The 23,627-nt window shown below is 49.3% G+C and overlaps 3 protein-coding genes and 4 non-coding genes across 11 annotated transcripts; 1 reads left to right on the top strand and 6 right to left on the bottom strand.

Moving 5' to 3' along the window:
* Positions 1–1,619: 1,619 nt before the first annotated feature.
* On the bottom strand, positions 1,620–8,686 carry RPL7A (ribosomal protein L7a). The gene is made up of 8 exons (XM_053281787.1): positions 8,660–8,686; positions 7,505–7,625; positions 6,435–6,584; positions 4,835–4,975; positions 4,433–4,512; positions 3,484–3,614; positions 2,632–2,701; positions 1,620–1,774 (listed from the first exon to the last, which is right to left on the bottom strand). The coding sequence occupies exons 1-8, from the start codon at positions 8,660–8,662 to the stop codon at positions 1,670–1,672; spliced, it is 801 nt and encodes a 266-aa protein (XP_053137762.1). The 5' UTR covers positions 8,663–8,686; the 3' UTR covers positions 1,620–1,669.
* On the bottom strand, positions 3,704–3,783 carry LOC128339141 (small nucleolar RNA SNORD36). Its single transcript, XR_008312868.1, has one exon. It is a non-coding gene; the product is annotated as a small nucleolar RNA SNORD36 (small nucleolar RNA).
* Positions 4,666–4,742, bottom strand: LOC128339142 (small nucleolar RNA SNORD36). The gene has a single exon (XR_008312869.1). It is a non-coding gene; the product is annotated as a small nucleolar RNA SNORD36 (small nucleolar RNA).
* LOC128339131 (small nucleolar RNA SNORD24) lies at positions 5,070–5,142 on the bottom strand. The gene has a single exon (XR_008312858.1). It is a non-coding gene; the product is annotated as a small nucleolar RNA SNORD24 (small nucleolar RNA).
* Positions 6,664–6,738, bottom strand: LOC128339130 (small nucleolar RNA SNORD24). Its single transcript, XR_008312857.1, has one exon. It is a non-coding gene; the product is annotated as a small nucleolar RNA SNORD24 (small nucleolar RNA).
* Positions 8,687–8,984: 298 nt separating the features above from the next.
* Positions 8,985–23,229, top strand: MED22 (mediator complex subunit 22). 5 transcript variants are annotated; one of them, XM_053281790.1, is made up of 5 exons: positions 8,985–9,058; positions 16,178–16,322; positions 17,113–17,193; positions 18,332–18,540; positions 21,862–23,229. In XM_053281790.1, the coding sequence occupies exons 2-5, from the start codon at positions 16,200–16,202 to the stop codon at positions 22,061–22,063; spliced, it is 615 nt and encodes a 204-aa protein (XP_053137765.1). In that variant the 5' UTR covers positions 8,985–9,058; positions 16,178–16,199; the 3' UTR covers positions 22,064–23,229. The 5 variants fall into 5 exon arrangements, with proteins under 5 accessions (XP_053137765.1, XP_053137764.1, XP_053137768.1 ...); XM_053281789.1 differs by lacking the exon at positions 8,985–9,058 and adding an exon at positions 14,129–14,283; XM_053281793.1 differs by lacking the exon at positions 8,985–9,058 and adding an exon at positions 14,129–14,283 and having other exon boundaries at positions 21,868–23,229.
* EXOSC6 (exosome component 6) lies at positions 11,960–14,082 on the bottom strand. The gene has a single exon (XM_053281786.1). The coding sequence runs from the start codon at positions 13,898–13,900 to the stop codon at positions 13,061–13,063; it is 840 nt and encodes a 279-aa protein (XP_053137761.1). The 5' UTR covers positions 13,901–14,082; the 3' UTR covers positions 11,960–13,060.
* Positions 23,230–23,627: the final 398 nt, after the last annotated feature.

Below are 23,627 nucleotides of genomic sequence, written 5' to 3' on the forward strand. Positions count from 1 at the left end.
CCCTTTTGTTGCAAACCTACAACTTGGGTGCCCCCTGGAGAGAGAGGTGTAGAGGGTGTGTGTGTGTGTGTGTAATTGAAATGTTATCAGGCAGGCTACTCCAGTTTATTCAACTTATATGCTGAATAGGATGATGAGCATGGTTTTAAAGTTGGAGGAAGAAACATCAATAACCTGTGCTACGCTGATGACACCACTCAGAGCTGAGAATGCAGATGATTTGCAAGCTCCTGTAATGAAAGTGAAAAAGTGGGATTATGACTAAATGTAAAGAAGACTAAACTAATGACAACAGGTATAGCAACCAGCCTCAGAACTGACAATGAAGACACTGAAGTGGTGGGTAGCTTCTGCCTTTTTGGTGGCGCAGTGGTAAAACTGCCGCCCTGTAACCAGAAAGTTGCAAGTTCGATCCTGACCAGGGGCTCAAGGTTGACTCAGCCTTCCATCCTTCTGAGGTCGGTAAAATGAGTACCCAGAATGTTGGGGGCAATATGCTAAAATCATTGTAAACCGCTTAGAGAGCTCCGGCTATAGAGCGGTATATAAATGCAAGTGCTATTGCTAAGTGCTATTGCTATTTTAGGATCAACCATCAACAGTAAAGGATCCAGCTGTCAAGAAATACGCCACAGACTAACACTTGGTAGGGTTGCCATGAAGGCCTTGGAAAGAAGATTGAGATGCTGTGATGTGTCTACCTACAAAGATTAGAATAGTTAGGACCATGGTTTTCCCTGTCACTCTTTGAAGAAGAAAGACAGAAAAAGCGTTTACGCTTTTGAACTTTGGTGCAAGAGAAGACTTTTGAGTAGTCCATGGACAGCCAGGAAAACAAACAAACAGATCCTAGGACAAATCAATCCAGAATTTTCACTCCAGGCACAAATGACCAGGCTCAAACTGCCATACTTTGGACACATTATGAGAAGATCCGGCTCCCTTGAGAAGTCCATAATGCTGGGGAAAGTGGAAGGAAAAAGACGACCAGCAGCAGAATGGAGGGACTCAATGATGACAGCAATAAATACAGAGACCTTAAAAGCCAAGTTGAAGACAGATCATCTTGGAGAGAATCCATGTGGTCACTAAGAATCAACACGACTTCCCCTTGACGAACCCCCAGTTTGGTGAGAAGGGTGATCTCCACCTGGTGCTGGGGACTGCATAGAGCATTCAGCTTGGCCAAAGCATCACACAGGCCTAGTTAGTCAGGAAGCCGCACGTGGGGTTGCCAGTGGCCCCCACTGGCCCCTGGGGCCCTAGAATGAAAAACACAGGTCTACAGTGATTGGCATCACATTCTCAGCCCTACCTGGAGGGTAGGGATGGATTAAGCCCACACCTCTTCCAACCAAATTACAGCTTCCTCCCTAAGGAGCAGTCTGTTAGGTTAAGAGCCACAATGGAAGGAGCTCCCACCTTTTCCATACTTAAAAAAAAAAAAAGGAGTTTAAAGCAGGAGTGGGGACGCAAGGTGCTCTGGAGTAACACTACCAGAAGGGGTTCTGTCCATAGAACAAGCTCAGTGTTAAAGCTATGGCTTTTCTAACACACCATAAAGAACCACCACTTGCATAAACAGTAGAAGAAAGCTTTGAAAAAGGACCGACACTCAATCTGTTTGGTATTTTTATGTACATAAAAATTTGAGACAAATCTGATGCAGCTATCCAAGCTTTGTTGCCAGTTCTTTGGCCTTGGCCTTTTCCAGCTTAGCAATACGAGCCACTGACTTCGGCCCCAGAACGTTACCACCCCAGTGGCGACGGATCTGGAAAGGGGAAAAGAAAATGCATTTTAGATGCTATAATACATCCTGAACACTTATCAGGATATTAACTAGGCATTTTTAATAAATGGGTTGCTTGACCCTTAAGCCATGACCAGATACACACGGCTGCCTTAACCCCAGACAAAAAAAGTGGGGTGGGGCAGGCCCCCCCCGAACTAAAGGTAATTTATAAGCAGGCACTTTACTGAAGACCACTGATATACCACATCTATTTTCAGATTAAGCACACTACACAATAAACATATGAAAAGGTACTAAAATAATCCATACATGAACTTATGAAACTGCCGTATACCACGTCAGACCATGGGTTCATCCAGGTCACTATTGTGTACTCTCACAGCAGCTCAGAAGGTTTCAGACAGCACTAATGCCAGGGGCCCGGTAGAACCCTCACCCTTCCCAAATTTGTTCTATGAAGCACAAATCTCTAGCAAGCATAGGCTGGGGGAAATTAATAGGGACCATTCATTCTCCTTTCACACAATATGAGGATGCTTAACGAAATGAACAGGAAGTACATGTAAAAGTCACTAGCTCCACATAATGCACCACTGACCGGGGAAGCCTTTCTCTTAACTAGTAGAAAGGGCTAACACAGCTCCCCCCTCAAGGTCAGTAGGATCAGGATCGATCACATGTGTCAGCTAGATGACTGGTGTTACCCACGCTCTTACCAGAAAGGATGCAAGTCAGGAGTGTCTAACACCCTGATCGTACAACCTAGTCATATACAGCCAAGGCTGAAATGCATTTCAAGCACAAGGAAAAGACACCTCTTCTAGGGTTTCCCGATTGGGAGAGCCTCAAGTTAAAGAAGCCTCAGAGACTCTTACCTCATCATATCTCTCATTGTAGTTGGTCTTGACTGCCTCTACGAGTTTAGCCAGAGCTCCTTTGTCCTCCCTACAGAGGGAAAGAAGACAATTTTGCAATGGGAACCCAGCTCCTGGAAGAACTCTTCAAGTTACAATCTTGAGCTAAACACAGCCTCATGCTACGGGACTGAAATGTAGTATTAACAACAGCAACAAGGTTGACACATAGGAATTGATGTTCTGCAATGCAAGTATTAGGGTGGTGGCCTAATGCCCAATGGGCCAGGGGTCTTACAGCAGTTGCTAGTGTTGAGATGATTGAGAGTGTGCGCAACACACAAGGCCCCTGTAACAAAATCCTTGTGCTCACAGAGTACAACTCCCCTCAGTTTGTGTACAGCAAAAAGTTGCAATCTTGATTTTGTTTTTGAACTGCTCTGCTTGGTGCACCTGATGCCTAAACTCCCCACAGCCTAGCTGTTTTAAAAAAGGGAGTAGCTTTGGCCACCTAATGGCACAGCAGGGAAATGACTTGATTAGCAAGTCAGAGAATGCCCGCTGGTATCTTTCCCAGACTATGGGAAACACCTATATTGGGCAGCAGCGATCTAGGAAGATGCTGAAAGGCATCATCTCACACTGTGTGGGAGGAGGCAATGGTCAACCCCTCCTGTGGTCAACCAAAGAGAACCACAGGACTCGACGGCACACTTCTACCTTTTTGGAGCTAGCCATCTCACCGTCATGCGGGCCATTATACACTCTAAGCATTACCTTATTGTAGGCATATTTGTAAATAGACAGAGAACCTCCCAAGAACCCAGGGCTCAGGTGAATCATCACATTCTGAAGTCTTTAAGGGCTACTTACGGATTAACCTGAGTGAAGGCAACACAGGTACAGGTTTTTCGATGGACGAGGCGTCCCAGCCTAGCCTTGCCCTTGATGATGCAGTAGGGTACTCCCATTTTCCGGCACAAGGCAGGCAGGAAAACCACCAGCTGAAAGAGGGCAGGGGCAGAAAATGTCCCATTAGTGGGGCTTTGGTGTCTTTACATAGCAGCAAGGAGGTGGGGATCTGGGCTTGGATATTGCTCAGGGTTAAAAAGCTCGTATAGTTTTGCTCTTCACAGATGGGATTCAGGTGAAGAAATTCAAACATCACTGCAATAGCAAAGCCCAGGTTTCGCAAGTAGGCATGTCCAAGTAGTGAGGCATGTCCAATCCAAAAAGGGGTACAACTTTAATCCAGATCCATCCGGATTCAAACTTGGATTCAGTTTCTAGAAGAAACTGGCACAAGAAGTGCATCTCAGTTTGAGGAAGAACTGAACTGGCCTACAAGAAGAGGCATGATGAACAGCAAGGAGGAAGAACCCCAGGCAGTACTCCCCGTTCTCACCCCTCTTTTCTAATTCACTCACAGCCTCCAGGTTTGGCCTAGCTCTGCTTCTGTGAGCCACAGTCCCGACGAGAGGGGTTTTCTGCAGCTGACCTAAGGGTCTTGGCAAGGTGAATAAGAGACCTGCTTACATATACAGAAGGTGAGAACTACTATGCAGCCCCGGAAATTGTGTTTTAAACAATATTTTGTTGCTGGATTTAGTTAAGTTAACCCCCATCTTTCCGCACAGAAACGCACTCCACTCAAACCAGTGCAAGTTTGGGGAGGGGAAACGAGACGGGCTTCCCCATTCTCTGTATAGAAGGAACATTTCTGTAACCGTTTAGGACAACACACATTTTTGATAAAAGATCACCAATTAAGGGCCTTGATACTAGATCTAGAACTGTCAAAATAAAGGGCTCCCACTCTTACCTCAACGGGATCGACGTCGTGTGCGATCACCACTAGCTGTGCTTTCTTGTTCTCCACCAGGGTTGTAACTGTGTTGACACCTATAGAACAATTCCATTAGCTCACGTGTCTGCCAGAGAAAGTTTCCAAAAATTCAGACAGTAGCAAAGCACAGTGGATTTGCTCATCGCTCTGAAGAGAAATCAGCATGTTATCCAGAGAGAGAGCGAGCATGTGCACAGGAACAACTGGCTACAGCTCAGGGTTAAAAAGCTCGTATGTTCACTCTTCATTCTGATATTCAGGTGAAGAAATTCACACATCATTGCAACAGCCAGCTGACCAGTCACAGGCACTCGGAAGAAGAATTCAAAAGGCTGACTGTGTATCCCGATCCCAAAGACCCAGAAGGTAGGAAGTTACCTGCCCTCAGCACAGGGGGCCTCTTGGTAGGAACGTCGCCTTTCCCTGCCGCTTTCTGCTCTGCCCGAGCCAGCAGCCTCTGCTTCTTCTCTTGCTTGGTCTCGGGCCTGTATTTGTGGGCCAACTTCAGAAGCTGGGTCGCTGTTAAGGCAATCCCGATTGCATTAGAGGCACACCTCGCTCCATCGCTCAGAAGATCCCTGCTACCCCACCCCCACAGGAGAGCCCTTTTTTGTGCATCAGCGATCTTGGTGGTTGGGCGTCATCAAGAGAGCTCAGATAGCAAATATTTGCTAGCATCATCTGCACACCAACAGGGAAACCATCGTCTTAGGGAGGAGATAACCCCGGTGCCCGTTTTCTTAGTTCATGAATCTTTCTAGTTACACTTTCACAAATGTATTTTTAGGTTCCTGTCCCCCAGAACAGGGATTCTCAAAGTCCAAAAACATCTGGAGACCCAACGTTGAGAATCCCTGCCAGACTATCAGTACAAACCCTGATCAGCACCTATTTTTGCTATGAAGCCCATGCCCTCACCCCCTAGAACAGCCTCCTGGCAGGCCCCACTGGCAATCCCCCGCCATCTCCTGGCAATTGGGGAGCCAGATAGCATTACCCAGAGGACTGGATCTGGTCTGGCATCAGCCAGTTTGTCAACCCTCACCCTCTGCTCTCAAATCCTCCCCCATACCCTTCATTTTTGCATGGGGAAAAATGTGGATGGGTTTTTTAGCCAGCCAGCCATTCAACTTCATTGCATCTTGGTCTCTCAAAGTGGTAACTCCATCATTACGTTTCCTGCTCCCAACCCTTTCCAAGCTCATCCCTCATAAGAGACCCAACCCTATAAAGCAGTGTCATTCTTTGGGCAGTTGCAGAAACCCAATCCAAAAAAGTGCAGGAGTGAAGGCTTCACCCACAGGCATAAACCAAACCCAGGTCCATGCCCATGCAATGTACTGACAGGGGTGTGTGTTTCCTTATAAGTAGCATCATAAGAACACAAGAATAGCCCTGCTTGATCAGGCCCAAGGAGGCCCATCTATTTCTGAATCCTATTTTAATACAGTAGCCCACCAGATGCCACTGGCAGGAGTTGAGGGCATACCCTCTCTCCTGCTGTTACTCCCCTGCAACTGAGGATGCCTGCAATGAAACCACAAACTGTTCCTTCAGAGCAGGAGTGGGCAAACGTGGCCCTCCGGCTGCTGTTGAACTACAATTCCCATCATCCCAAGCCACACTTCTTGCGGCTGGGGAGAATGGTAGCTGGAGTTCAACTACTGCTGGAGGGCACTGTTGCCAGATCCTGAGGGGTATACTTGTGTGAAATAGGGGCCGTAACCCAGAATTTGGCTTGCCCACCCCTGTTTTAAGAGTTCCTCTAATGGACAGGTTGCTAAGAACATGAGAACCTTTTCCCAGTGAATTTCAGCACCATCAACTGCAATTATAATGTCCCAACAAACATTCTCTCACCTGCCTCCTCATGGGCTAAAAAGACTGGGATGCCCCCCAATCCCTCCCTACTACCCCGCCAACAAGCCTTATAACAGGATCACAAACCACAGACCAGAAACTCTGGCCCACACTGTACCTGTCTGGCGGTCCAAAGCCTGGGTGAACTGGTTAACTGCCGGGGGCACCTTCAGCCGCTTGTAGAGGATGGCTCGCTGGCGCTGGAGTCGGATGTAACGGGGCCATTTCACAAAGCGGGTCAGGTCCCGTTTGGGCTGGATATCCTGCCCTGGAAGGCAGAGGACAGACAACTCACAGAACTGCTTCCTGAGCTACTCTGGGACTTCATCCCAGAGTAAAGGGGCGCAAGCATCAGCGATCTTGGTGGGTAGGCTTGTCAGCACCGCCACTCAGATAGCAAATATTCTTTTGCATCATCTGCTCGCAACCCTCAGCCCTTTCAGTAACAAGCGCGGCATTCTAAAACGCCACATCGGATGTGCCAGACTCTTCCCACGATCCTTCCACAGCAACTTTTAACAGATGGATAATTAAACACTTGCTTTATTATCACCAGATTAAGTCCTTAGAAGGAGCAACTTAATAGACCAATATAGCCAATTTAAAGATTGCCTGGAATATGTGTTTTTTGAAAGCATTAAGAGAGATTCTCCAAGTGGTTATTAGCTGTGATACAGCCAGAGGAACCTGGCCCCCAACTAGCAACTAAGAACAGGACATGAGTACCACCTAGCTAGAAGGGACCATTCATTCATTCATAATTTCCATTTTTTTTAGCACAGCTGCTATCATCACCAACCACAATTCACTGAAGTGCCCTGGTTGCCTATGCCTGGTTTAGAATTTAGATGGTTTCACGCACACATTTTCCCTAAATGGAAAGTGGAAATCCTCAAGGTCCTGCTTCCTCTAGCAGTACTGAACAAGCAGCAATATTAAATCCAACCAAGTCAGCAGCATTCCCCAACAGCCACTCGAAAGAGGTGGGCTTGCGATTGGTTGCTTTGTTTCCATTATTTCGTTATTCCCCCCATCATTTCCTGCCGAAATGATGGGTTTACAATTGGGTGCCTAAAAATATATATGCAAGCATTAGATGCTGCACACTATAACACAGTGTCATTCCCACTCCCTAGAGTTTTAGCTACCCCAGGAACATCTCCCCACTGCCTGCTTTTCCCAACTCACCGATGCCAAAGTTCTTGGGCCTCTTCTCAAAGAGAGGGTTGACCACCTTTTTGGCCTCCTGCTTCTTGACTACCGCAGGAGCCGGGGCGACCTTCTTCCCCTTGGCTTTCTTCCCCTTGGGCTGTAAAAATGGAAGACAATCAATACGTCACAGCACAAAGACTTTCCGCTCTCTCGGAGTGGAAACTGATAGAATCCACACACTGTTCAAAGAGCCTTCGAACACTTCTCCCCGAGCGCCACAACCAACACAAGCAGCCCTGAAAACTAGCTAGTTTCTCCAAACTGCAATGGCTCAGTTAACGCCCGCTGAGCAAAAAGCCCCCTTTTTAACGTGGTGTTTCCCCTGCGCACTTAGCAGGCAAAACCATCAATCAATCAATCTTTACAGAGAACTGTAAACAAGCGGCCTCTTCTGCCCACTTGATGCAGCGTTCTGTGCAGCTCCGAAAGCCAGAAGAGCTGATGCCAGCCCACCTAACCCTAACCCCATACCCCAGCCCTAACATCAGGGGCTCACTCTCCATCCTATGCAGTGTTCCCTCCAACAGGGAATCCCAGAGCTTGTGGCCTACAACTCCCACAATCCCCAAGCAGAAACCATTGCAGCTGGGGATTCTGGGAGTCGTAGTCCACAATGCCTGGGAATCCCTGTTAGTGGGAACACTCCTCTTATGCAGCCCTCCAAGCTGAGCCATTATTCTTGGGCTAAATCCCAGGAATGCATTTGCATTGCCAGTCCTTGCACACAAGCACAGCCCCCAAAGCCCGGCATAGGCCAGCACCGAACAGGCCTGAAACCGGTTTCAGCATGCAGTGTAAACGCACTCCAACAGCTAGCGAGGCAGACGCAAAGACGGCCGCCAAACGACGGTCTTCCAAAATCCGGGGCGAGCGCAGCCTCCGTGGCACTGAAATAGTTAAGCCAGCGCCATTCCCCAAGAGCGGCCCGGCCAGGCCAGACCTCAACCCAGCTCGGGCGGCCCGGTCCAAAGCCTCCCTCTCTCCCAATACAGGCCGCCCAGTGCGCTACGGAGCGCCCCGCGTTCCCGCCACCCGCCGCGGCCCTGCCGTGGCCCCATTTAGAGGGCGGATGGCGACGGATTCGGAGACTGCCCCCTCCCGCCACGAAACCCAGCACCGGCAGATACCCACCATCTTGGCTCGAGAAAGAAAAAGAGAGAACAGAGCATGCTGGGTAATATATCTAAGAAGAGCTTTTCTCGCGAGACATCCGTCGCAAGCCGCGCGGGAAGTGAATATGGGACCGCCTCTATGGTCGACGCGATGCCTCTCTATGGTTATTTCCTTTTCCTGGAAGGGCCTCGAGCGTCAGGGCGGCTCTAAGAAGCTTGGCCGTGTCTCCGCGACCGGGGATGGGAGTTAGATTGACTCCACAGGGAGCCAATCGGATATCAGGAATGGGGCCCATTGATAACGCACAGCCAATCGAAAGAGGGCTTCGTCTGACTAGCCGGGAGGGCAACGATAATAAAGAGAAATGGCTGCTTGCAGAACGGAAGGATAGCATTGCAGCCAGAAGGAGGCACGTAGGTAAGAAAAGCGGTTATTAGGGTCTGACTTGGTATAAGGCAGCTTCCTACATGAGCAAGAAAGATGGACTGTAAAATATAATCAATATGCTGGCTAGGCCAGCATGGCGCTGCTACGCATTCAGAGCTGCCCATATGCTGCAGGTTCCAAGGAGGGCAAGAAGAAAGCGCCAGCCAGTGGGGCGGCCCCACACCCAGCAGGGGGCCCCCTGCGGAGGAAGGAGAGCACAGCCAAAGATGGCCGCACTACTCTGCAGGAGGCCGGTGACAGCGCAGGAGAGAGCACAGACCCTGAGGAGGCGGTGAGGGGCAGCGAGGGCAACAGAGGAGCCCGGCCATGTTGCTAACGGCCCTTCTAGAATGCCAGGTCTGAAACCGGGGGCAGCCGGGGCATTTCCGCCTTTTTGTTAGGCAAAGGCCGGACGTGCGCTGTTACAGCTGCCAGATCTAAGCTTAACCACAGCCTAACCTGGCCAGAGATCTGTGGCCAGGAGAATGTTTCAAGCAGAAAAGAGTTGCCCAGGGTCACTCCAGAGCATCAGTGGCAGACTCCACCAGTTCCTGCTCCTAGAGGTTTGCAGAGCAAATAAGGTGAATTTTTGCAGGCCATGGAGAGAAAATCTTTGGATTTCCTAGCCTCTCCTGCACCCACCCCTTCCAGCTTTCCGAATGCCGTACGGCCTGTTCTACGGCATCCCACTGAAAGTCTACCGTCTCTTTAGAACCCGTGACACGGAAACCAGCCTTTCACCAAAGGTCTGTGACGTTCGCCACGGCCTGCTCCTGTCCCTTTGAGACACAAACTAAAGGCAGGGGGGATCCCATTAAGCAAGGACTGCAGATTTGCATCTCATATGTCTCAGCAGGCAGACCCCTTGGCGGCTTTCAGCTCTAGGAACTGCAAAGAGGATTGCTTGCCCCCTTCTCACCTCTTTCCTTCCCCCTACTCGCTGAAGAACACTAATTCCACTACTTCTTGAAGGACAAAGAATAGACTCTGGTATTCATGGTCCCCGGACTTGGACAACACACCCTTCTCAATGCAGTGCAGCGACAAAATGGTATCCGTTTTGAACCAATACAGTACTGCAGGCCTCAACACATTTTCTTTGGCTCTAGGAACCAGCCTGCCTCAGGGAGGAGTTCTGGTCTTGTGGCAGCAAGCATGAATTGTCTCCTTTGATAAGCAGGGTCCACCTTGGTTTGCATTTGGATGGGAGACAACATGTGAGCCCGGCTAGATATTCCCCTTAGGGGATGGGGCACAGTTTAGTGGAAGAATGTCCCAGGTTCCCTCCTTGGCATCTCTAAGTAGGGCTGGGAAAGACTCCTGCCTGTAACCTTGGAGAGCCACTGCCAGTCAGTGTAGACAATCCTGAGCTAGATGGCCCAACGGTCTGACTCAGTACAAGGCAGTTTCTTATGTCCTCTACTCCATGCCGATGGAGGTGGGGAGGAAGCAGACTCACCACTTGACACCAGTGTTCCATCTAAGGCATGTGCGTGCACTCGTGTGTGTTTTTGATGTCCACTAAGTTAATTTTAGATTAATTTAACCAGGTTTAATGAGGAAGGCCCACTCTGAATGCACATGCACACACATTGCCTTGATCCTGCCGCCCAGAACAAAACTCATCCTGCACAGAGATGAAAAAAATGAGAGGGACCACTGCAGGAATGTCTGTTTAGAGATGGCTGCCTTTTTATCGTGCTGTCTAGTAACAAAGGGCAAGAGTGAACATTTGACCAGACTTGACAAATCCATTGTGCAAATATGTCAGAGTCTATCATTTACTCTGTTCTAAAACTTGGCACCCAACTGGCGGCTTCTTTTTCCTCCGTCTTCTCCCAGCGCGTACATTTCTCACAAGTCCCGGGGCAGCTGCTCTGGGCTGGAACCATCTGATTAAAGTTGGCACCACCCTAGAGTTAATTGCTACAGGACACCTGGCCACAATGTAGAAGTGGGAGAAGCATGCCTGTCCAACAGACAGGCATGGAGATCAGACCCAGGAATTCTTACAGAAAAAAAGATGACTGCAGGGAGACATGAGAGAGGTCTATAAAATCATGCATGGTGTGGAGAAAGTGGAGAGAGAAAAATTCGTTTCCCTCTCACACAACACTAGAACCAGGGGTCACTCCATGAAATTGATTGCCAGGAGGTCTATACAGAATCTCCTGGCAATACGGCAAGTATTGTTTCACACAATGTGTGATCCACTTGTGGAACTCTCTGCCACAGGATCTAGTGACAGCCAACAACCTGGATGGCTTTAAGAGGGGTTTGGATAACTTCATGGAGGAGAGGTCTATCAAGGGCTACTAGTTGGAGGACTACAGGCCACCTCCAGCCTCAAAGGCAGGATGCCTCTGAGTACCAGTTGTGGGGGAGTAACAGCAGGAGATGGCGCATGCCCTCAACTCCTGCCTGTAGGCTTCCAGCGGCATCTGGTGGGCCACTGTGGGAAACAGGATGCTAGACCATGCTAGACCATAGTGTTCTGGGCCTGAACACTTAAAACACACCTTGGGCCTGATCCTGCAGGGCTGTTCTTATGAGTTGTGGTTTTAATTTAAATTGGAACATGAGACCTTACCAAAAGTAATAAACATGCTGGAAAAACAAATTCTCAAGCCTTGCTTATAAAGCCACAAAGCGATTGAATCAGCTGAATTGGAGCTATTGAATTGTCTAGTGAATCAGACAAAAATCAAAATGCGTTGCACCAGAGATGGTTTCTACACAATCAACATCCAGCTTATTACCAACTTCTCTTAACACTCTCCACACGCAACATCACCCGTCCTGGGGTATTTACTGGTTCACACTCATCATCTTTGCTGAGAGAAAATAGTTTAGTGTTTATGATACTCGTCTGGGATTAACCTTTTGCCAGGAGAGGTCACACCAGGAATTTATTATGTTATTAGTCTGCAAAGGAGAATTAAGAAAAGAAGTAATCTAATATACTGTAGCAAGAAGCACTTATTTAGCCAATTAGAACATCAACCAGAACAGGAAACAAAAAATAGGTCATTTCTTAGAACTAGGAAAGGGTTCCCAGAAAAATGCAGGCAGTTTTTTTCTTGCTTTTTAAAGCAAGAATTAAAAACACACAGATCCATCAAGCTTTGTAAAGGAGAGTATTTTGCCTTATTTAATATTGCTTCAGTTCAAAATACCTAGAAATAAACTAGCTTCCAAGTAAGCATGTTAAGAAACAGAATGCAAGAATTCACACAACTGGATCAATACATTTTTCTCTAACTTTCCCAAATGTAAAACGCTTTAAAAAGTAAGAAGTTCGGGAACAGTTGGCAGTTTTCTTAGTCAATACAGAAAATTCCCACACTGAACACCAGACTGAAATGCTCAGACAATAACACCATTTTTGGATTCAACCAGCAGCAAACCAATTCAAGATTTTCCTAAGACCTTGTTTGAAATTGCCAACCCATAGGGGAAAACAACTCCTCAAGCCTACTGAAACAAAATGCAAAGCCAGGCTTATCAGGCAGGTTTTTTAATAAAGGGTAGCTGCCAAAAATCAGAGTTTCTGTCCAGTGTCCAGATCATTTTCTCTCCCTCTTGAAAGGTGCCGAGTCTGCCTTTCAGAAGCATGTCCTTTCGTCTTAACTTTCCTCCATAATTACGGCTAAATGCTGTGTCCCCAATGTTCTCATGCTGAAGTTGTCCGTCCTGCAGTGCAAAGCCAGATTGCTAAGGAGGAGGAACTGTGGGCATGTTCCCCTTAATGCAATCACACATGATAGGACTGGGGTTCACTGCAATGGAGAAGAGTCATGCATCCAGCTTGGCCTTCAGGTCTCGAGCCCAGGAAGACGACGTAACCTGCTGGAACGGATGCCCAGAGGCTGTGTTTTGGAGCACCTGGAAGACAGCCCTGCTTCGGCTCACGGGCGCTGGCTTGGCCAGTCACCGCTTCGAGCGAGAGGCTGCAAACCAGTCCCGAGAGATCAGGCAGGAGGGAGGCCTGGCTCAGGCGGTGGCTGCAGGAAGCTGAGCGGTGTCCGTGGACTCCGGGGTGCCACCAGGCGCCCTGCGCTTAGCAGCGCGCAGGAGGCTTTGGCGCAGCAGCGGGTAGAGGCGCTGGCAGCCATCGAGGCCCAGCCGCACGGCCTGAGCCCAGCTGTCTGGGAGGCCGCCCTCGCCGCAGCCCAGCAGCCCGGCCACCTGGTTGAGAGAAGGCAGCAGCGCCACGGTGAGGCGGGCGGCGGCGGCGCGCTCTTCCGGCTCGGAGGGCTGCAGCCGCCACTCGCCCGCCGGCGTCCGGCAGAGCGCGCAGGCCACCACCAGGTCGTACAGCTCGATGCCCGCGTCGGCCAGCGCCAGCCCCGCGGCGCACAGCGCGGCCGCCAGCGCCGAGCCGCCGTCCTGCAAGAGCAGCGCGCTCACCTCCAGCTGCGCCCGCGGGTAGCGCGCCAAGCGCACGGCCGGCTCCAGCGCCTCTTGGAGCGCCAGGGCCAGCTCGGGCTCCCGCTCGCCGGGCCGCCCGCGGGCCCCGCGCCCGGAGAAGGGCGCCCGCCGGAACTCGCACACCAGCCGCCCGCGGGGCTCGCCGCCCGCGCCGCCGCCGCCTGCTGCTTCGCGCGGCCCGGAGACGGCGCAGAGCACTTTTGTGCCGCCGTCCAGCTCCACGTAGGCCGAGCCTTTGGCTTGGCTCAGCAGCCCCACGCGGGCGAAGAGAGGCTGCAGCGCCGACGCGTCCCGGCTGGCCTCCGCCGGCGCGGTCTCGCCATCGTGGGCTCCGGCGGCCACGAACAGCAGCGGCGACTGAGACTCCTCCGGGCCGGGAACCCGCCTGTGGTCCAGCGGCATGGCTCTCCCGCGGATGGCGCACCGGAAGGGGAGGAGGGCGAGGGGGCCACGCCCTCGCCTGCCCGCCCGCGCCCTCTGCCGGCTTCAAGCTCGCCTGCTGCTGCAAACCCGACGCGATGCCTCTCTATGGTTATTTCCTTTTCCTGGAAGGGCCTCGAGCGTCAGGGCGGCTCTAAGAAGCTTGGCCGTGTGTCCGCGACCGGGGCTGAGACTTAGATTGACTCCACAGGGAGCCAATCGGATATCAGGAATGGGGCCCATTGATAACGCACAGCCAATCGAAAGAGGGCTCCGTCTGACTAGCAGGGAGGGCAACGATAATAAAGGGAAATGGCTGCTTGCAGAACGGAAGGATAGAATTGCAGCCAGAAGGAGGCACGTAGGTAAGAGAAGGCGGTTATTAGGGGAGAGAATAAGGTTAGTTTAATTGTTAATCCAGCCACACTTTAGCTGCTCTTCTAATATTAAAAAGTGGTAAAAGGTTGTATTCTAATTCTCTCTTTTAAATGCAAGTGCATGTCTAAAGTGGGGTTTCTAGACCTCATTGATAACTGTGTGGTACTGAGTTCCCTTTTTTCAGTACAACGGTGGGGGGTATTTAACAAGGGCACCGGGATGCACTGCAGTAAATTTTTACTCTCTCTGGCAACCTGTTTCTGTTTTGACTTCTGGAGAGAGGCTGGGAATGTCTCTTTGAAATGCAATCAGATGCAGACTGACTGGGCCAAGATCATGCTTTCCTTTTGCCCCCACTCTTGCCTGTTGCTGCATTTATTTTATTTACTTATCATTAAATTTTTATACTGATTTTCACTAAAACAATCTCAGTGTGGTTCACACAAAAGTTAAAGCAGGGCTATAAAAATTCCACAATTTAAAATATTAAGCTAGAACATAAAGATACAGAACTGACTAAATTAAAACAAAACAAAACAGCACAATATAACCATTTTTTTAAAAAAGCAACAGCAATAGAGACAATCATATAAAAGTCTGGGTTAAAAAGTCAAGATTTCACACACTTTCTAAAAACTGTGATGGAGACTGAGGAGTGGATGGTCACTGGGAGAGTATTCCAGAGTCTGGGGGCAACAACAGAGAAGGCCCTCTCCCTCATGAACTGGTATGTGTTTGAGTGGCTGCTATTCCATCATGAGGACTAGCACCATTATGAGATTGCCGAAAACAAATAAGCTGTCTGTTCAGCAGAGGAACTAGTAGTCGAAGTGAGGAATCAAGCAATGCCTGCTTCAAACGTTGCCTATGCCACAAGTTAGAGGATCTATACAAGCCATCCTCTCTCAGGCATCCTGGACATACATCTCAGAGAGTAACCCCCTTTGAACCCCAGTGGTACTTGGTCCAAAGTAAACATACATAGGATTGTACTACAAAGTCCTCCACCTGTCATATGAGGACACTGAGGACTACCTGCAGGGTAGCTGTCATAATATGTGTAAAGTTCATCAGACTCTCACAAAACACTGTCTAAATGCAAAGTAGATTACGGTTGAGATTATGAGATGTCCACCTTCAGAAGCCAGTACTGGAAAATCTATGGATAGCTGATGGACAAGAGCCTTCGGCAACCTTTAGGAGTGGAACGGTGGCGCCTGAATTGGTGATCTTCAGTTGTGAGAAGAATAGGAAGCTGCCATATACTGAGTCAGACCCTTGGTCCATCTAGCACTGTATTGTCTTCACAGACTGGCAGCGGCTTCTCCAAGGTTGCAGGCAGGAGTCTCTCTCAGCCCTGTCCTGGAGATGTCAGGGAGAGAACTTGGAACCTTCTGCATGAAAGCAGGCAGGTGTTCTTCCTAGAGTGGCCCCATCCCTTAAGTGGAATGTCTTAATGTGCACATAGTCTCCCATTCAAATGCAAACCAGGGTGGATCCTGCTTAGCAAAGGGGACGACTCATGCTCACTACCACAGGAGTGGTAGTTTCTCTCTTTATAAGAAACGTTGGTGGAAGGGTGTGGGAAAGTATTGTTCTGGGTTCAACCAGACTTAAAACTGTTTTTGGTTTTATAAATTTTAAAGAGTATTTTAAAAAAACATTTTTTTTAATCTTTACCGTCATATATTTTTACCTTTGCTAACTGGTCCAAGAGGCACTTCTAAAGTGGTTTGTATTTTATTCATCGGGGTATCTTTCTTCAGCATAGCGTTCATCCCAGTGACTGTCATCAGAGGAATCTCACTAGACATATTAGAAAAAAATGAAAGCTTTAATGGATTAGGCTTCTTACATTCTGTTTCCTTTCCTGGCACTCAGCTAAGGTGTCTCCTCGCCACAAATGTCCCAGCAACGCGTCCTACCCCAGAGCAAAGAAACCCTCCTTCAGTCCTACAACAAGAGGCTGAAAGATGACATCAAGTCCATCATGGATAACTTCACAGAGATCATCAAGACCGCAAAGGTGGGTGTATGGCGGAGAGGCCAAGAGGCTGCCAGCCCCTTCCTCCCACCCACAATGTTTGCAGAGCTGACTGGGACATTAGAATGTCTTTGCTGTATCAGTCATGCTTCAAAGCAAGGTTCCCAACCTTTTGGTCTTTGGATGCTGCTGGACTACAGTTCCCATCGGCCATTGTGGTGGGGGGTGATGAGAGTTGTAGTCCAACGGCATCTGAAGAGAGAGCTGGTCTTGTTGTAGTAAGCATGTCTTGTCCCCTTTGCTAAGCAGGGGTTGCATTTGAATGGGTGCTCCATGTGTGAGCAATGTAAGATATTTCCCTGGGGATGGGGCCGCTCTGGGAAGAGCAGAAGGTTCCCAGTCCCCTCCCTGGCAGCATCTCCAAGATAGGGCTGAGAGAATCTCCTTCCTGCAACCTTGGAGAAGCCGCTGCCAGTCTGTGAAGATAATACTGAGCTAGATAGACCAAGGGTCTGACTCAGTATATGGCAGCTTCCTATGGCTTTGGAGAAAAAAAATGAGTGAATTGGCCTTTTAGGGTGGGAAGATATGCAAGTCCTTGGGTAAAGTAACGTTGCACCCTCGAGCTGGTGTCGACTCCTGGCGCCCACCGAGCCCTGTGGTTGTCTTTGGTAGAATACAGGAGGGGTTGACCATTGCCTCCTCCCGCACAGTATGAGATGATGATGACTTTCAGCATCTTCGTATATCGCTGCTGCCCGTTAGGGGTGTCATACGAGCAGGGATTTGAACCGGCAACCTCTGGATACTCCTCTTCTCATTCCTTCTCTAGATCGAAGAAGAAACACAAGTATTGCGGGCGACGCAAGGCGAGCAGGACAACTACGAGATGCACGTCAGGGCCGCTAACATTGTGAGTAGCCGAGGCTTGAGAAGAGCCTTTTGGCAGCCCGTCCTGTTGTGACTTGGCCCAGAATTGGCAGGGTGCCGTTAGTCAAATTGGCCTTTTAGCTCTACTGTGCCCAAGCTCTGGCCTACCCTCCTGGTCTCGATTGTATCCACTCCTCATTCTCCATTACAGCTTTTAGAAAGCAAGTGAAATCATGTCCTTTTACCCAGGATTTTATGTGTGTGGCTTGTGTGTGTATGTGTGTTCTTAATGATGCTGCTGCTTCTGTGCTGTGTGTGGTATTGTGTATGGGTTTTTTTTTTTAAACTTAGACTTGCATTTTTTCTTCCAATTTAATATTCTTTGAACTGTTTAATAGTTTTGTGTGTATGTTAGTGTTAAATTTGTCAACAGCCTTGAGATTCTTCTCTCCAGACATTTTTATTGTGTAACTTGAAAGAAAAAATATATAAAAGATGCAAGTAAAGCACCAATGTTTTGAGGTACAGGTGTCAGCCTCGGTGATCCATATCTCATTGTTGAAAAATCCACACTCTTATACCCCAGACACTCTCCCTAAATCTAATCAGGCACCTGGGTAGCACATGAAGAAAGAGGGGAGGGCAGAAATTGATGACTCACAGTTTTGCCTGCTTATCAGTAACTCTAACAGAAAAATGAAAGAGGGGAGGGTGTGAACTAAATTACTGCTCTAATAAAGTGAAGTTAAAGTTGACTCCTGGCGCCCAGAGAGCCCTGTGGTTGTCCTTGATAGAATCCAAGAGGGGTTGACCATTGCCATCTCTTGCACAGTGAGAGATGATGCCTTTTAGCATCTTCCTATATTGCTGCTGCCGCATATAGGTGTTTCCCATAGTCTGGGAAAGATACCAGCGGGGATTCGAACTGGCAACCTTCTGCTTGTTAATCAAGCATTTCCCAACTGTGCGTCTTAAGGTAAAGAGAGTCGCCACTAAAAAAAAAGCCGCTTCTTTGCTCAGTTAGCAGGGGTTGGGGTTCTTACCGGGTGCTCAGGTCTCACTGGATCTAGGCCGTTTTTAGTCTGCTTGACCTCGCTAAGGCCGTTGTGTCTGGGCATTATGGGAGTTGTAGTCCGATGACATCTGGGGCCCTCCAGTTTAAACAGAGATGTCCCCACCAGGTCCGTGCGGGCGAGTCCCTCATGAAGCTGGTCTCTGACCTGAAGCAATTCCTGATCCTCAACGACTTCCCCTCGGTCAACGAAGCCATCAACCAGCGCAACCAGCAGCTGCGCAGCCTGCAAGAGGAATGCGACAAGAAGCTGATCGCGCTCCGCGACGAGATCTCCATTGACCTCTACGAGTTGGAAGAGGAATATTACTCCTCCAGGTACAAATAAAGCCACGGGCAGGGCCTTGGCCCGGTTCTGTCCTTGTAGGATTGCTCAGATCCCAAGGAGCTGTGCCTGTCTTCCTATCGAGTTTGATCTGTGCGTCCCGTTTAGCACTTTGTCCTGTCCTTTGGCTGCCTGTCCTGGACGAGATTCTGGAGTGCCTTTGCCCATCATGTCGTTGTGTTTATGTCTGCTTGTTCTCTTCAGTAAAGCTCCCTCCACCTAGAATCAGGTTTTCAGTGACCTTTTATTTCAGGTCAGGAATATAAGTGAGCTTTTGATCTTAATTATTATTCATTTCTTTAAAATTGCATATATATAATTTTAAAGCTGCAAGCAGAACTTCAGGAAAGCCTGTGATATTTCTGTTAACCAACGAACGGATGTCTACATTTAAAACAAAACTAAACTAAACACTGAAGTGATATGGTAAGGTTTTATTATTTGGATTAAAAGATGCATTGCCTTCTGGTACGTTGATTGTACCCAAGTGGCTTTATCTAATTCAGGGCTGCTCAGTTTTGGCCCTCCTGCAGATGTTGGTTACAGTTCCCATAATCCCTGACTATTGGCCACTGTGGCTGGGGATTATGGGAGTTGTTGTTCAAAAACTACGGGGCGGGGGCAAAGTTGAGCAGGCCTGATCTAATTGTACAGATGTCGGAGAGGGAGCTGGTTTTGTGGCAGTGAATTGCTCCCTTGGCTAAGCAGGGTCCACTGTGGATTGCATGTGAATCGGAGATTACACGTGTGTAAGATCTTCCCCGTAGGGGATATGGCCGCTCTGGGAAGAGCACTTGCATGTGGAAGTAGGGATGTGCACGAATCGCGATTCGCAGCACAGTCCAAGCACCTTTTTAAAAGGGAGGAGAGCAGGTCCACAGCTTCCTGTTTTGGAGGCATACTCATGACCAGAGGCCATTTGCACGACTATCTGGGGCATTAGGGATAAGCAGATTTCTCTTCTTCTTCAGGAGCAGGTATGGACGTGCTCTCTTCCCCTTTTAAAGTTGTGTGGGCTGTGCTGCGAATCACTGATCGAATCAGGATTTGTGCACATCCCTCTGCATCGGGGACCAGCCAGTGTTCTCTCCACTTCTTTTCCATCTGTGTGCGGGATGAGTTTTGTTCTGGGCAAGGGTATCAAGGCAGCGTGTGCACACCGTGTGCATTCAGAGTGAGGCCTTCCTGATTCAGCCTGAGCGGGATCTAAAATTAACTGAGTGGACAGTAAAAAAATTGTGTGTGCGTATGCACACCTTAGAGGGAACACAGGTCCCAGCTTCACTCCCTGGCAGCATCTCCAGGTAGGGCTGGGAGAGACTCCTGCCCATAACCTTGGAGAAGCCGCTGCCAGTCTGGGTAGACCATCCTGAGCTAGACGGACCAAGGACCTGACTCAGTATAAGCCAGCTTCCAGTGTTGCTCCCAAAGCGCCTTAAGTCCAGCATAGGGAACAGGGTCTCCCCACCCCTGCCAAAAATAGAGGCCAGAGTGAGCCCTGTCTAAAAGAAGCTCAGGGACTCCAGAACTGTTATTCCATTAGAATCTGGGCTCAGCCAAGGCCCGGCCAGCTGGAGCTGGTGCCAGACTAGTCTCCAACAGAGGAGTTGACTACAACTCCGAGCATCCCTAGCTGCAGTGGCCTTTGGCAGGGGGTTATGAGAGTTGTACTCCACAACATCTGGGAAGCCAACGCTGATCATGACTCGCCTAGTTCAGTCCCCAGACCCCTTGGCTAGAATAACACACGCATCTGGAAGTTCGTATTTCACGCGTAACTTTCCCTGGTGGCCTTCTGTGAAGATTCTAACCTGGCTTTTGTTTCAGTGTCAACATGTTACGATGCAGCTCTGTTTCTCTAAGCACTGCCTCATGGTTTTTTCCTATATCTTTATAGAGTATGGTATATTATTATATACAAATATCTCCCATAAAAATCTCTGCAAGCTTTATATTGTAAATAAAACAGCGGTGAAACCAACACAAACCGCCATTGGCAGTCCTGGGCTGATTTTATTATTCATTAAAGCCACCCACTGTGTGTCCTGCTTTTTTTTTTTCCCCCTCTCTTTTTTTCTTCTTCTTCCCCCACTTCTCCTCATGCACAGCTTGCTCCGTTCTCCGGTGATATTTTTCTTTGCCCCAACTCTTCCAGTATTTCCTCTGCTTCTTTTTCTGCTACCTGTCTGCTTCAGAGCAGGGTTTCTATCCCTGCGGGAGACAGGCTGAGAGAGACAGTCCCAAACCTACAATCTGGTCTTTTAAAAAAGTGGTGCATGGATGGATGTGCAGATACCTTCCCAAGTCCTGATATGGACCCAACTAGGGTTTCCTGTAATGTTCCCAGATGTTGACTACAACTCCCATTAACCCCCAGCTGCAGTGGCTTTTGGCTAGGGTTGATGGGAGCTGTAGTCCAACATCTTGGAATCCCCGTTTACAGGGAACAACCACCTGTTACTTGGCATCTTGGAATCCCTGTTACTGACCCAATAACCCCTTGACTACGTTCACCTGAGCAGGGTTTCTTAACCTTGGACCCCCAGGTGTTGCTGAACGACAACTCCCAGCATTCCCAGCTGTGATTTATTGTGGCTGAGGATGATGGGAATTGTAGTCCAACAACATCTGGAGGCCCAAGGTGAAGCAACCCTGACCTAGAGGATATAAGAGAGCTGGAACGGGTGCTGAGAGGGACAACCAGAAGGATCAGGGGGTTGGAGTGCTTCCCCTGTAAGGGACAACTACAGTGTTTGGGCCATTTTTGTTTAGAAAAAAAGCAGGTAAAGGGTGCAGGACATTATGCACGGCATGGATCCAGTGGATAGAGAGAAGCTTTTCTCTCTCGTAATACTAGAACCCGGGGTCATCTGTCGTAGTTAAATGCCAAGAGATTTAGGACGGACAGGTGTACGTCTTGACCCGACGTGGTGTTAAACTATGGAACTCACTGCTGCTAGAGGTGCTTTGCTGTCCCCTAGTAAAACGACACCATCTGGGAAATGAGCTTCTGGGTTTTGTGTTTGCTGCTGTGCAACCGCCCAGAGCCATTTGGATGGGGCGGTATATAAATGCTTGATTTATTTAATTTTGTGGGGTTGGGGGGAGGAAGAGGGTAGGGAAAACCCAAGCCGAACCCCCTTCACCCGCCTCCAAGCAGGACATGTACTTGTGGTTTTGCATGCAAGAACATTGTGCTGGTTTCTTAACGCTTCTGTCTTGCTTCCCCCACTTCTTCCTTCTCTTTTTATTCTCCCCCCCCCTCTCTCCCGGCTGCTTCTTTCTCCACAATGGTGTCCCTTTTTCCGGGGAAGCTACAGCCTGTGTGACGCCAACGACCTCCCCCTGTGCGAAGCGTACTGGAGACCAGACCTCGCCGCGTCCTCCCCGGAAGGCCTCTCCACCCCTCTGGCCGCGGCCATGGCGGAGCAGACCATCCCTGCCCCACAGGGGGCCGCTCCGTCGCACCCTCACGTCAACGGGCACGGAGGAGCAGGGCCAACGGAGCACGCCTGAAAGGGACCCACTCCGCCTTGCCCCTCACCAGGCCTCCTTCCGTGACCCCCACTCCGCGGCCGGCCATTTTCTTGCGAAATGGCCGAGATAGTATGGATATAGGGTGTCTCGCTCGATTGGACAATGCGGTAGTGAAGAGAAGACACCCGTTTGGTTTGGAGCTCTTTTTCATTAAGCTGCCAGGATGCTTCCTTGGGAATGGGAACTCCGTATGGGGAAAATAGATTTGGGTGTTTAGTGTGACACTTTTTTTGGTTGGTTTGTTCCCGAAATAGAGTTTTGGAGCAGGATTTAGAAGGGATTTTCTCCTTGAATCCCGGCGGTCTCAACCTTGGGTCCCCTCACGGCGGGGACTACAATTCCCATCATCCCCAGCCACAGCGGCCGAAGTTTGAGACGCCCTGACAAGGAATTGTCTGGTCCTCTTTTGGGGTTGAACCCCTTCGTGGTTCCAGCAATGCCTAGCATTTATCTTTCCGTGTTCTTCCTCCGGATCAGGCGAGTAAGCTAAAACGAGTTTCTGTCCCGCAAATACTGAATTTGCATCTGTTGACCTGCCTGTCTCAAATCGCCACGATCTTCCGGGAGATCAGAGAAGCTTCTGGCGGGTTGCTCTCCTTACTTCACCCCTGAACAGGTGGGCTTGGTGGGATATGCATGTCGTAAGTGTCCCAGGATACGGTCTCATTGTACAGGAGTACTTGAATGAAATAAATGAATGTGGTTGTGCCCCCTCAAAACAATGCAAGACTACTGGTGAATGTGGGGTTGCCAACTTTTTCACTGGCCCTGCTCTTGTGCCTTGAACATGTTCCCGCTCTAGCTAGCAACCTTGGTTCTTCAGCTCTTGACGAACTACAGTTCTGGCTTGGGATGATGGGAGTTGTAGTCCAGCAACAGCTGGGGTGCCAAGGTTGCCTCCCCTGAGATAGCGTCTTCTTGTGGGGAAGACGTCACCTGCTTAATGTCGGGGCTGCTGTTAAAGGCAGAGGAGCCGGGCCAGTTATGCCAAACAGAAAAGCTGGCAACTCTAGGTGCATATTTAACATCAGTGTTTGCTGCCAATTAATGTTGTCTGTGTAGGGTTGTGTGTGTGTTCATACTGCATCCCCACCCCACCCCCATTGTAGCGACACGGTTGAATAAAGCCGGTTGTGTTTTGCGTTGCTGAGGAAAATGTGTGTTTCTTTCAAGTTGCAAAGTTATGCACAAGGACAACTAGAAGGGGAATAAGAAGATCCGCGGAGGATAGGTCTGTCAAGGGCTCTCGGCCATGAGAGAGCAATTGAACCTCCATGGTCAGGGGGAGGATGAATCAGATGCCAGGCGGCAGCAGCCAGGGAGGGTGCTTGGGAGCTTGCCAGAGGCAGCCGGTCGGTGGAACCTACTCTTGGTGGTGGTGACGCCAAAGATCACCATTGGCGTAATCGACACAGCTGCTCTTGTAATTATGGATACCAAATTATACACTTGTGAAAACCTGAGTGAGGGGAATCCCTATGTCAGAACAGCCCTGCCGGATCAGGCCCAAGGCCTATCTCGACCAGCATTCTGTGGCCCACCA

Source organism: Hemicordylus capensis, chromosome 17, assembly GCF_027244095.1.
Source record: "Hemicordylus capensis ecotype Gifberg chromosome 17, rHemCap1.1.pri, whole genome shotgun sequence".
NCBI classification, from domain to species: Eukaryota; Metazoa; Chordata; class Lepidosauria; order Squamata; family Cordylidae; genus Hemicordylus; species Hemicordylus capensis.